At 41.8% G+C, this 14,269-nt stretch overlaps 1 protein-coding gene across 1 annotated transcript in view; it reads left to right on the top strand.

The window, feature by feature from the left end:
- Window positions 1-14,269, top strand: part of INTS8 (integrator complex subunit 8) — a 724,118-nt gene that overhangs the window by 478,472 nt on the left and 231,377 nt on the right. The window contains exon 18 of the mRNA XM_085605229.1: window positions 11,912-12,093. Coding sequence (XP_085461355.1) covers window positions 11,912-12,093 — 182 coding nt within the window. The remainder of the gene's footprint in view (window positions 1-11,911; window positions 12,094-14,269) is intronic.

A 14,269-nucleotide genomic window follows, 5' to 3' on the forward strand; every position in this document is an offset into this window, starting at 1 on the left:
GTCTGCTTCGATTTCATTTTACCTACTATTAGAGATAGTTATGAGTTTAATTTTTATTATTTCTTCATTTGTAGAGTTTGTTTACTTTTTCTCTCCTGCTTTCTCTATTCTTTTATGATATACTTTTTATGTTACCTTTCTATCATTGGCATATACATGTCGCCTTTATAGTTTTATATGATGAATTATTTTTAGAATACTATAATTAATGTTAGCTCATATTTCAGACATTTCTTTTTCTTAAATAAGTATAATCAGTTATGTATTGTATTGGGGCCTTTTATGCTGTTTGCATTAATTCCTCGTGATGGTCTCCTTGCTCATCTTCCCATGTTCCCCCTAGTATGAATTTGGTCTCTTTCAGACCCTTCTTGTTGGCTCTTCTCTTTCTTCTTTTTTCTACTTTCCTTCTTTCGTTTTCCTCTTCTTTCTCTTTTTCTCTTTGGATTTCCTTTTTGGATTCTTCCTGTTTCGTGTTGTGGGCTAGTGTGTGGGGGTGCATTTCTATGGTTGTTGTATATCCTCTATCATTTTTGGTGCTTCTTCTTTCCCTATTATTGGTTCTATGACTGGATTGAATATACTTTCCCTTAATGTGAAAGGATTGAATCACCCAGTTAAAAGGTCAAAGATATTGGACTACTGCAAATCTCTTTCTTCGGATCTAGTCCTTTTTCAAGAGACGAAGGTCTCTGCCAGAGAGGCGCTTTTTTTGAAGAAAGATTGGGTTGCTGATGTCGCTTGTTCAGATGCTTGTGGCAAGAGAAATGGGGTAATTACTTTAGTTTCTAAACATTCTGGTTTGTCTATTGTTTCCTCTGAACAGGATACGGAGGGCCGTTGGTTATTATCTAAGTTGTCTGATGGTAATGCTGTTCTCTTTGTCATGAATATTTATGCCCCTAATAACGATGATCCGTTTTTTTGGAAAGCAATCACCAAAAAGCTAAATGACACTCCACATTCTGGTAATCTGATTGTAGGTGGGGACTTTAATCTACCAATGGACCCCATTCTAGATAGGAATTCTGCTTTTCATTTTCGTCCCCCTAAATCACATAAACAAATGATTAATATGTGCTCTATTATCCATCTGCAGGATGTCTGGCGTCTTCATAATCCCACTGGCAGTGATTTCTCCTTTTTTTCTTCCCCCCATTCGTCTTTTTCGCGCATTGATTATCTTTTGGTTCATTCATCTCTTGTTCAATCTTCTTCTTCTCCGCTTATTCACCCTATTTTGATTTCAGACCATGCCGCGGTGACTTTCACACTTTTGTCTTTTGCCCCTAGAGCGCGATCTCGATCTTGGAGACTCAATACAGAAATCCTACATGATGTCTCCCAGGTTCGAGAGTTTTCCAATGATATTGAGACGTTTTTCCTTGAGAATGTTGGTTCCGTCGATTCCCCTGTTGTTCTCTGGGACTCTTTTAAATGCACTTTCCGTGGTCAGATCATCAAATGTATGTCCAGAAGAAACGCGGCCATTAGAAAGGAACTCACTGACTTAGCAGCTGAGATAAAAAGTCAGGAATCTTTTTTTCGACAATCTAAAGATAAATCTTGCCTTCAATCTATTAAGAATTTAAAATATACATACAACACTATAGTTACTAAGAGAGCTCATATAGGTCTTCAGGCTCAGAAATCTAAGAAGTTGTTGTTAAAAAATCGTGCTGGCAAGATGCTTGCAGCTACATTAAAGTTCCAGGAATCTTCTTATAAATCTTCCCAAATTTCTTCTATTAATGACCATCTTGGCAAGAAAAAATTTCAGAATGAAGAAATTCTTGAGGTCTTTCGAGATTTTTATAATAACTTATATACTCCCTCTAATCAATCTTCTTTTGAACAATGCCAAGAGTTCTTAAAGACAGTTCCTGTGAAAACCATATCGGAGGAAGATAATAGCTCTTTGAATGGCCCGATTACCTCTGACGAAATTATTTTTGCAATTAAAGCTACTCGCTCCGGTAAAGCTCCAGGTTCTGATGGATATCCTATTTTGTTTTATAAAACCTTTTTATCTGTGATTGTGCCTCACCTTCAATCCGTCTTTGATGCTTTTATTAAAGATGGTTCTGTGTCTGGTTCTGCTGCTGATGCTACTATTGTAGTAATTCCCAAAGAAGGAAAAGATCATTCGGACCCCAAAAATTTTCGCCCTATTTCCCTTCTTAACATGGAAGCTAAGATTTTTGCTAAAATCTTAGCTAAACGCTTAGAATCCTTTATTCCGCAATTGGTTCAACCTTCCCAAACAGGGTTTGTAAAGGGTCGTCTCGCACGTGATAATATCCGTACTTTTTGTCACATTCTCGGTTCAGCCAAGAGATCCAACCTTCCGGCGGCGGCCTTGGCCCTTGATGCTGAAAAGGCCTTTGATAAGGTCTTGTGGCCTTTTTTACGAGCGGTTTTATGTGCACACAATCTCGGTGATTCCTTTATTCTTATGGTGATGTCTCTTTATTCCCGTCCTAGAGCTAACATAAGAGTAAATGGAGCTACGTCGTCCTTTTTTAATCTTCGCCAGGGTACTAGGCAAGGATGCCCCTTGTCTCCTCTTTTATTTTTGTTATCCATTGATCCTCTTCTCAGAATGATTGAGTTACATCCAGACATTAAGGGGTTCTCTTTTGGGTCTCATCAGATAAAAACAGCTGCGTATGCGGATGATGTTCTTATTTTCTCTGATGATATTGCACTGGCCATCCCTGCTATCTCTGATACGATCTCTTTTCTCGAAGGTTTCAGGATATACCCTGAACAAAGATAAGACAGAGATGTTCCCCTTAAATGCTTATTGTTTCTCTTCTCATATGGGTTCGGCGGGTTTTAAGTGGCAATCTAAGCAATTAAAATATCTGGGTATTTATTTTTGTTCCACCCTTTATGCTACGGCTACTTATAATGAATCTCAAACTATTCTTAAGGTGCGACGTCTTTTAGAAACTTGGTCTCCGAAACATATTTCATGGTGGAGTCGACTGCAGACTCTTAAAATGATGATAACTCCCATTATTAATTTTTTTTCCTCTATGCTTCCGGTAAAGCTTTCTGATTCCTTTTTTTTTTTTTTATACCTTTATTACAATTTCAGAGAAATACAAGTATGGGCCTACAACCAACAGGCCGGCCGCTAAAAATGCAGTGTAACCCCAGCTGAACATTCAGATCGATGAGGCAACAAAAAAGGAGTCACTGGAGAGTTGATCATCGCAGTCGGCCGCAGCCGCAGTCCATAAACAAACAAAAAAAGGTTTCATATTTTTAGGAAACGAAAAACAGCAAACACACAAGGCCGAGGAAATTAATAGCAGTAGCATGTGCCCCTCGTATCGAGGGAGTAATCCAACCCGGATAAACAGAGGGGGGGGGGGCAAGGCCGAAGAAACCAAATTCGCATGTCGCAGGAGCATACAGGAATGCGCGGGCTAGGGAGACAGAGCGGCATCTATCTCACGCATCTGAGGCGGGGCGCATATACCTCCACGATAGGAGTTCCAGGGACCCCACACCTTAATCCACTTCCCAGGCTTGCCTCTCGCCACATACACTGTTTTCTCTCTGAACATACACCAGTCCATGTGTTCTTTCCACTCGGAGACCGTGGGTGGCCTCTGGGAGCCCCACAATTGTGCAATGTCGCGCTTCGCTACCATATAGCCCAGAGTCACCCATTGCGTCTGCGTCACATTGTAATCAGTCGGCTCCCAAACATTCAGCAAACATCTTCGTGCCTCCGGCAACAAGGCAACATGCGTGACTTCTTCTAACACCGCATGCACTCTGCACCAAAACCGAGTCACCTCCGGACACTCCCACAGGATATGGAGGAAACTCCCCAGGAGTCCACAGCCTCGCTTACACAAACCATCCACCGAATACCCCATACGCATCAGAGCGGGCCCCGTGACGTACACTCTATGGAGTATTTTAAGCTGGACGAACCGCAACCGGGCCGGGATAGCCACCTCTTTCGGGGAGGCCACCGCCGACACCCAATCCTCGTCGTCCAGTTCTAAGCCGTCGGCAATCCATGTCTCCCGCAATGAAGCCAGCAAACCCATCCGATCATTAATAAGCTTCTTATAAATCAGCGAAATGGTGCTATCCGGCACATAGCCGTCCAATATCCTGTCCTCCAACGGGGAATGCTCCGGAATAGCCGCCACGTCCGAAAACACTGAACACAAGGCATGATGGACCTGAGCATACCGATAGTATTCCCTATCATTCAACTGGTATTCAGTTTTCAGCATGTCGAACGTCTTAAATTTCCCTTTCGTCCAGAGGTCCCCTACCGTGCTGATACCAATCGTATCCCACTTATCAAAGCCTTTCGTAGTATACAGATAACCCAAACGCTGGGACGCATACAATGGCGTAGCCCGAGTCAAACGATCCCTCCACCCCATCGCCGCATTTGCTGCATGCCACACCTGTACCGCGACCCGCGTCGGGCCCCTCAACCGAGCATCAAGGGACCCCGAGTATAGCGCTCGATTATAGTCTCCGCCCGGCAATAGCAATTTGTCCATCTCAAAAGCCGGGTTCAAAGCAGGGCCATACATCCCGTGATTGACGGCAGCCAACTGGGAGGCCCAGTAATATCGCTTAATGTCAGGGAGGGCGACCCCCCCATCATACCACGGTAGAGTTAGTTTGGCAAGAGCAATCCGCGGCCGCCCATCCCAAAACAATCGACGCTGGAGACACTCCACCTCCCGAAAAACACGGGCCGGCACTACGTCCATGGTGTTCTGCAGGGCGTACAAAAAGCGTGGCAGCGACATCATTTTGAACAGTGCTGCCCGGCCAAGTGGCGAGAGCGGCAACCGCCGCCAACCCGCCACATCCGCCCTTAGGCGTTGAAGGGGGGGGGAGAAGATTTTGTTCGTAGCGGGCCACCGGGTCCAGTGTTATAAAAATTCCCAAATACGTAAATCCCGTCGGCGCAATCTGGATAGGGCACCCCCGCGGAAGGGGGGGGCCTCCCCGGAAAGAACGTATACACAGGACTTAGCCCAGTTGATGACCAATCCGGAATTGCGACCAAAGGAGCTCAAAACATCCACCAACACAATGAGCGATTTGCGCGGTGATGCAAGATTCAAAAGGATATCGTCCGCGTATAGGGAGACCCGATCCTCGTATTCAGGCGTCCATCTAAGGCCACGCATCGAGGGTTCCCACTGCAACCACTCCGCAAGGGGCTCCAGACAAAGCGCAAAAAGAAGAGGCGACAGTGGACATCCCTGTCGGGTGCCCCTACCCAAAACAAAGGGAGCCGACACACGTCCGTTGACCACCACCTGTGCCAGTGGATTGTCATAAAGCAATTTCACCCAACCGATAAAACCCGGGCCAAAACCAAACTTCGCCAATGCTGCCCAGATGTACGGCCATTCCAAGGTATCAAACGCCATGGTAGCGTCCAAGGACGCCAAAATGGCCGGCTCACGAATGATTGGAGCGCGAGCAAGGATGCCATGCAATCGCCGCAGGTTCAAAGCGGTATTGCGGTGGGGTATAAAGCCGGATTGATCCTGATGAATCAGGTCGCCCACAACCCGGATCAGACGATTGGCCAGTACCTTGGCGAGGATTTTGGGCTCCGCGTTTAACAAGGAGATGGGCCTGTAAGATGCACACCGATCCCGCGGCTTCCCCTCCTTATGGATAACCACAATAGTAGCAAGACGTTGGTCAGGGGGGAGGGAGCCCGCCGCCTTAGCCTCAAGGAACATGTCTCGGAGATAAGGCGCAATCACATCTGGGCGCAACTTGTATAATTCGATGGGAAGTCCGTTGGGACCCATGGCCTTACCCGAGGCAATAGAGCGAATGGCCAAAGCAATCTCATCTGGCGACAGGGCCGCATCCATCAATACTTTATCCTCATCAGATAGGGAAGGCAGAGCGATGTCTCGAAGCAGCAGTCGGGAGTCTTCCTCCGAGCGCTCTGAGACCAGAGAATAGACCCCGTGAAAATACTCCGCGAAGCAATCAACTATATCACCGGGGTCCGTCACACACACACCGTCCACCCTCTCAACCTCCGGTACCACTCGACTCGCTCTCTCCTTCTTATCCAACCAAGCAATCAACTTCCCGGCCTTATCACCCATATCATACAAACGCCCCTGTTGCTCCCTGCTCACACTCCTAGCAGATTCAGTAACCAGCGCCTTATAGTCGGCCTGCTTAAGCTCCAACACATGCAATCTATCATCTTGCTCCAAATCACTCTCCAACTCAGTGATCTCATCTTCTAGCCGAACAACCTCCTGCGCAGCGCATTTTTTGGTGTAGGAAATGAGAGATAGGGCCTGGCCCTGGAGCACCGTCTTAAAGGCCTCCCAAAGGGAGATGGCGGAAGACACCGACCCCACGTTGTCATTTAAGTAATGTTCCAGAGACTTAACCAGGTCTGCACGAATCATGGGGTTTCGTAGGTACCAGGGGTTGATCGGCGCCACCCTCCCCTCCGCCCCCAGGGCGATATCTAGGTGTAACAAGAGGGGGGAGTGATCTGATATACCGCGTGCCAAATGTCGCACCTCCCCGATCATCCCAGCTTGGGCCGCAGGCACTAGCATATAGTCATCTGATTCCTTTTTTCACGAGCTTGACATACTTCCAAATTTTTATGGAATGATAAAAGAGCTAGAATTGCTTATAAATTCTTACGGAAATCTTTTGATATGGGAGGTTGCAATCTTCCTGATTGGGGGAAATATCAAACTGCTTTCCTGGCGTCTCAGGGTGCTCTTTGGTTTTCTTCTCCCTCTACTCATGTTCCATCTTGGTTGCTAATAGAACAAGAATTGGCCTCCCCTCTGCCGACGGCTTCTTTTTTAACCACGAATACCCTTTCTATTTCATTCTCTCGATCTATTATCTTAGACACTATTGCTGCGGTTCGCAAGGCAACTCCACTGCATAAAACTAGATGGTCGTCTATATGGCGTAATTCTAGAATCAAAATTAATATTGAACCAGAGTTGATGTCTTATTGGGCTGGGAAAGGTATCTCACTTGTTAAACATCTCTATGATTCCAATAATGATCCTTTCCCTTTCTCTTCCTTAGCTCAATAATTTGCTTTATCTAACTTAGACTTTTATACCTTTCTTAAGATTAAGGTAGCACTTGCTAAAATGCACCTTCACCCCTCGTCTCCTACGATTACGCTTTTTCAATTATGGATCAGGACTGGTCATGTGGCGTCTAGGATTTATACATTTTTATCGTCCTCTACACTTCTCTCCCATACGGTCACACAGCAAAAATGGCTACATCATTTTGATCATAGTGTTACCGATCATATTTCTTCAGAAACATGGCAAGACATTGGTAAACTTTCTCTTCATAACAAAATTGCTCCCTCATTAATGCAGTCTAAGTTTTTCTCTATTAATCTTCTTCATTGGACTCCCATTCGTTTGTATTCGTTGAAGCTCAAAGAGGATAATCTATGTTGGAGTTGTAGGCTTTTACCTGGTGATTTTCAGCATATGTTCTTTGATTGTTCCCTTCTCCAACCCTTTTGGAATTTAATACACAAACACCTCAGGATTATCTTTAACATTGAGTTTCAACTCTCTTTTCCATTAATTATATTAGGTCCGCTGGCGGCCCAGGTCCCTTTGCCTTTAGACTCCATGGAATTACAACTGTTGGATCTGTTATTGACTGTTGCAGTCAAAGTTATTCTCATGGAGTGGAAATCCTTCTCTTCTGTCTCCTACCATACTTGGTGGGCTTGGGTTTCCTTCTTACGAAGTGCTCATACGTCAGTTGATCATGCTCATCTCTCCCCTTCTATATCTGCTGGTGTTTGGAAAGCCTTAGATACGTATATGGACTTGGCCTCGGAGGGGTTGGTGGATCAATATCCTTTTGATTTGTCTGGTTAATGTTATCTGTTTGCTGTTGTCTTGTGTGTTGGATGAATTCTTTGGAAATCCTCTCCTCTTCTTTCACTCCTCCCTGTCTTTCTTTCTCTTTCTTCATCTCTTTCCTACTGTCTCTGTCTTTTCTTCCTTCCTTTCTTTCTTCCTCTTATCCCTATTTTGATATCTGATGGTGATACTATTGATAATTTCTTCTGCAGGTTATCAATGTTTTCTTCCTTAATTATTTTATTTATATGATATCTGCGGAATAATGTTTGCTAATGTTGTATCTCTTTTTATTTAATTTCATTCTATTATATTCTTTATTCTTGTCTGCTATCAATTGTATCACTTTTGCTTGTATCTTATGTCCTTATTTACTCCTTTAAAATAATAAAATTCTTTTGAAATCAAAAAGTTTCCAATTGTTTGTGTGGACTTTTTTCCATGTGTTTAGCTACAGCATTAGTGGCATCTTTGTTAGTAATTGCTCGTGTGTGTTCTAAGATACGCTTTTTTAGTTCACAAGTGGTACTACCCACGTATTTTAATTTGCATGGGCATTCAATGACGTAGATTGTAAATTGACTTTTACACGAGATAAGCTGTTTGATTTGCCAAGTTTTTACATTTGCTAAACTGAATTCCGTTGTAGGTTTGGCAATTTCACATACTTTGCATTTCTGACATTTGAAAAATCCGTTACTTTTTAGCCAATGTACATTCTTTTCTCCTTTAAAATGACTGTTGACCAGACGATCTTTGAGATTTCGAGCTCTACGATACGTTATCAGCGGGTGATTACCGATGATTTTTCTGACAGTTTCATCCATTTGTAATATCTTCCAATTATTTCTCAAGATTTTACTGATTTTTTTAGCATCATTTGAGAAATCCATGATCATTCTTATGGGTTCAATATTGGATTTGATCTCTTGTTTGGGCTTCAAACATTCTTCTCTTGGTTTATCATTTGCCCGTTGCCAACATTTTCTAATGAGTGTTTTGTTGTATTTTCTCAGTTCGAATCTCTTTGCTGTGAGTAGGCTCTGATTTCTCCATTCCTCTTGTTCTGTGCATATCCTGCGGATTCTTAAAAATTCCCCATAGGGTATACTAGCAATGAGTGACGGCTGGTGAAAACTGGTTGCTTGTAATGTCGCAATGTGACGGCTCCCTTCGTCGTGAAAAATTGGCGCTGCACACCAGATACCCCTTGGCAGGACAGCTATCATCTTATCACCATGGATGTCATATCCTTATACACAAACATTGAGAACGAAATGGGCATGAAGGCTGTTGAATTTTTTCTAAAGGAAAGAAACATTCACTATTGTGATCACAACAACATGTTATTGGAAATGATATCCATATGCCTTACGAGAAACATCTTTGTATTTGGGGACGAAATTTACCGCCAGAACATGGGTACGGCTATGGGTCTTTCCTTTAGCCCAAACTATGCCTGCCTAGTGATGGGATGGTGGGAGAAAGAAGTAGCCTGGCATCCACAACATGACCAGTATGTCAACAAGATCATTATGTGGAACCGCTTTATTGACGATTTGCTTATCATTTGGGACGGTACCAAAGCAGAATTTGACGAATACTTTCAGATTTTAAACTCAAGTATGGCTAAATTGAAATTCACCTTTGAGATAAGCAATGAGAAAGTAATTTTTCTGGATACAGAAATATATATAAAAAATGGCCAAATCGAGACTACGTTACACCGGAAAGCCACAGCTACCAATGCGACATTACAAGCAACCAGTTTTCACCAGCTGTCACTCATTACTAGTATACCCTATGGGGAATTTTTAAGAATCCGCAGGATATGCACAGAACAAGAGGAATGGAGAAATCAGAGCCTACTCACAGCAAAGAGATTCGAACTGAGAAAATACAACAAAACACTCATTAGAAAATGTTGGCAACGGGCAAATGATAAACCAAGAGAAGAATGTTTGAAGCCCAAACAAGAGATCAAATCCAATATTGAACCCATAAGAATGATCATGGATTTCTCAAATGATGCTAAAAAAATCAGTAAAATCTTGAGAAATAATTGGAAGATATTACAAATGGATGAAACTGTCAGAAAAATCATCGGTAATCACCCGCTGATAACGTATCGTAGAGCTCGAAATCTCAAAGATCGTCTGGTCAACAGTCATTTTAAAGGAAAAAAGAATGTACATTGGCTAAAAAGTAATGGATTTTTCAAATGTCAGAAATGCAAAGTATGTGAAATTGCCAAACCTACAACGGAATTCAGTTTAGCAAATGGAAAATCTTGGCAAATCAAACAGCTTATCTCGTGTAAAAGTCAATTTACAATCTACGTCATTGAATGCCCATGCAAATTAAAATACGTGGGTAGTACCACTTGTGAACTAAAAAAAGCGCATCTTAGAACACACACAAGCAATTACTAACAGAGATGCCACTAATGCTGTAGCTAAACACATGGAACAAGTCCACACAAACAATTGGAAACTTTTGAAATTTTACGGCATTGAATCAATCCCATTAACTATCAGAGGTGGGAACAGAGAGAAAATTTTGCGTCAGAAAGAGTCTTGCTACATTATTAAACTCAGGACAGTAACACCTCATGGCCTGAACCAAAGTGAGGAACTATACAGCCATCTCTGAAGTGAATCGTTATACTCTTGGATTCCTGATGTAGCTCTGATGCCATAGACATATACAGTTCGATTCACATTTTTTGACTTTACTTGCTATTGTTATGGGTTGAAAACCTTAATTGCCATTTCTTTGTTTTCTTTTAGCTGTCTCGTATTAATATTTTAGTGCCTAATAGGAATTGGATTTGAGGTACATGAGCCAGTTCCCAATGGTAGATCTGAACTCCCCACTGGAGGGGTTTCAATGCACTAAGGAACAATACTTGTTGAATTTCATGCTAGTTTGAACCGTTCCTTAGTTGGGCACCATAAATAATATCGTTAAATATTGAACCAATCAGTGAAACGATGTTGGTTAGTTTTGCAACACAGGACTGTGTTAGTATCAGTATTACACACGTATTTACCATGATGCAATGTTCAGTTGTTTTGATTTCAATGCATTTTTAATTTGGTTGTTTGCAAACTACAACTCCCACAATGCTCTGATTAGCACATGACAGGAAGTGCCTGGGACTCTAAGAACACTGTTATATGTGTGAGTTTCAGTGGGTGAACGGTATCGTGATCAAGGTCTTGAGGCAAGACCGAAACGCGTTGATTTAATTTGGATTTTCTCTGTGATCACAATTGGGCTAAATTGAAATAAAAGAATTGAATTCATCTTGCGGAGTGCGACCCTGATTTTCTCCTTCGGAGAGTTTTGGATACATTGTAACGGTCTGGCTCGACCGTCAGGATACCGCTCTGGTGTGCAGCGCCAATTTTTCACGACGAAGGGAGCCGTCATGTTGGGATTTATATATATATATTTTTATATATATATATATATATATATATATATATATACACTATTCGAGGCAGGCGGCAATCTAGCAGTCAAGGCATATTGGCTTACTTAGTAGGCAAATTTTTTTCAATGCTGTGATAATATCATAGCTACTTCTGTTGTCCAGATTGTATGGTTTGTCTGGTCTTAAGTCGTTTTGAAATAATTAACTGTTTCTAAATAGCAGTAATTACAGAATATGTATTCCCTGTGCCTCCTCTTCACTCTGACATTGCCTTTAAATTCTTGAAATGGAGAAGTGTGTATAATAGTCTTCTGCATATGTGTTGTATTTAGCAATCTCACATAAAATATTCCACAGAAAATCTGTTGCGGTTCATTCATTTTTACCTCAATTACCATAGCAATTGCAACCCTTTGTTATAATATAGTTATTGGAAACATGGATAGCATTTACCTTAGCCCCAACCACAAAATGCCTCTAGTAATAAAAGACAGTATTGTTTATGGTTACTGCTCTTCATTTTAAAGTCGCACATTTTCGCGTTTTTCTTCTTTGTTTTTAGCTGGGTCAACTTTTGGCTGCAACGTGTAAAGAACTGTCAGGCCCGGAGAGCAGGCGAACTGCAAAGGACCTGTGGGAAGTTGTTGTACAGATCTGCAGTGTATCCAACCAGCACAAACGAAGTAACGATGGAAGAGTTAGTTTAATAAAGCATAGAGATTCTAATTTAGGAATCATGTATAGGTATGGCTCCTTTTAATTCAATCGGTACATTATAGAACATCAAATCTGTTTGAGCTATTGTGGATGATTTTGAGTGTGTGATACTTACAGTGATGGTGCTCCAAATTATAGAAATTAAAATGTCCCTTTTATGCATGCCTGATTGATATGGGAGGAGATCAAAATAATTTGCATGTCTACAAAATGGGTTTGTTTTATCACTTCATTTTATTGCTTCAACACAGGAGAAAGGCTGTCAGTTTGTTGTGTTTAATTTTTTCAGGAGGCCACAAAAGCCGTTGGCTCTAAACAAATATTAAAAAACATAAAAACAATATTTATTAGATTAGCCCTGCATTGGTGTTCAAATAACTAGCGTTGAGACCATGAGGATGGGATTTGTTAGACGATCTGGCTGACCACAGCAACAGTTGATTAAAAATGTTGGCAAGCTGGATTAAGCTTAGTCTGCAAAGTCATGTTTTGAGATTTTACCAGCTGCTTGTCATGGATTTTATTTGCTGCATAATTTTCTTTTATTCATCTTTTAGACCGGTAAAAATGTATCATTTTTGTATTCTCAAATGATTGCAGCCTATGGGCAGAGGAGTGGCTTTATAGGAGCAGAGCATACTCATCTGTTCTGACCTGGTCCTTTTCTTCAATGATTGGAAATAGATTAGTGTGCCAGCGATCAGAGCGGGTGGTTATGAGGCGGATAGTATTGAATCGAGTTTGAAATGAAGCTACTTTGAGACTAGACATTGGTTTACAAACATTCAAAGCAATTTTGATTACTTGGTTTTGTTCAGTTCTTCTTCCCAGAGGGAGCCAATCATCCGAGGTCTCTGGCCACAAAGTTATTTGGGATCATATGCAAAGATCCTAACACAGAGAAAAAAGCAGAAATATTTAATACATAGGGCTATTGGCAGGTTATTGGCATACAATACCATCTAAGGTTATTCTCTGTGGTTAGTTATACCTCAGTAGAGACTGTGTGCCTGTAGTATTGGGGATCTTTGATTCGTTGAGTGCAGCGTTTTGGTAGTTCACTTTTTCAAATCTAGTTCAGTTTAACTGCACTGAGCTGGGTAAGGACTTACTCTAACCTAAGATTTCATGCAAACTAAACATATTTGCTCCATAGCAAAGCAGAAGTATTAAATATTTTTGTTTATTCTTTTCATCAAATGTTTCCTACAAAATGGGTCCAACGCTATTGCCAAGTAATACTAATTTTATTTTTTTATTTTCTGAACTTCGCGTAGAGAAAGGCTAGTTAATGTCAGCCTCTGAACTTACAGATATAAACTACCTCAGGTTTTGTAATGCTAAACGTTGTAGATTATTTGCAAGCTGCTGCTGAGTTTCTGGTGTTCTTCCAGGCTCTAGCTATGACACCAGTGGCTGGTGTGTGGGGTGAACTGTTTTTTATAGCATATTCTCCCCAAGACTAGTCTTGCATAATTTCCAGGAGATTGCGCCATGAAAACCTATGAGTATCTATAATAACCCTCAAGTGTACCAGTAAGCACTTTTGTTGAGATGGCAGTATCAAAGATTGTATCACCAGCCAAGAAGCTCACTGCCTCAAAGTTCCCTGATAATACACCATTGAGCAGACACCTGCACAGAAGGCATTGCGATCTGAACCACCACAAGAAGAGTGGGGGGTGCAGAGAGTGATGGGGCCAGGTCATAACACCTTAGCTACATGCCAAGTTTTCTTTCTAATTTTCTACTGCCACTGACATAATTAAGGGACATGGTGCATGTCCTCTACCTGTTTACCATTGCTGAGACATTTTGCTTTATTTACCCCATTCCCACCTTGGAGAAATGTAATCGGTTTCTGACAGGGCCTGGCCATTGCCGAAGGGAGTGGTGTATTGTGCTTCTTCCTAGCTGCACATTGTTCTTCCGTCTACAGCTCTGTATCAGTCTGAAGACCTATCCCTTTTTGCATTTACGTAGCAGCCTATTTTATTCATATTATTAAACATTTGGAGGATTCTTAGTGTGCCCAGATGTGTGTGTGCTTTTAGAAAGTTCACTTCCTCTCCATCCATTGTTTCATGTTTGCCTTTCGATTGCTCTCATATCATTGTACAGAGGTTCTTGTATAATCCTCTGATGGCTCTGGCAAGTCTGTAACAGCCAGGTTATGCTTCTTGGCATCATTTAGATTGACTAT

The sequence above is a fragment of the Triturus cristatus genome, chromosome 5_1 (assembly GCF_964204655.1).
Source record: "Triturus cristatus chromosome 5_1, aTriCri1.1, whole genome shotgun sequence".
Classification (NCBI taxonomy): Eukaryota; Metazoa; Chordata; class Amphibia; order Caudata; family Salamandridae; genus Triturus; species Triturus cristatus.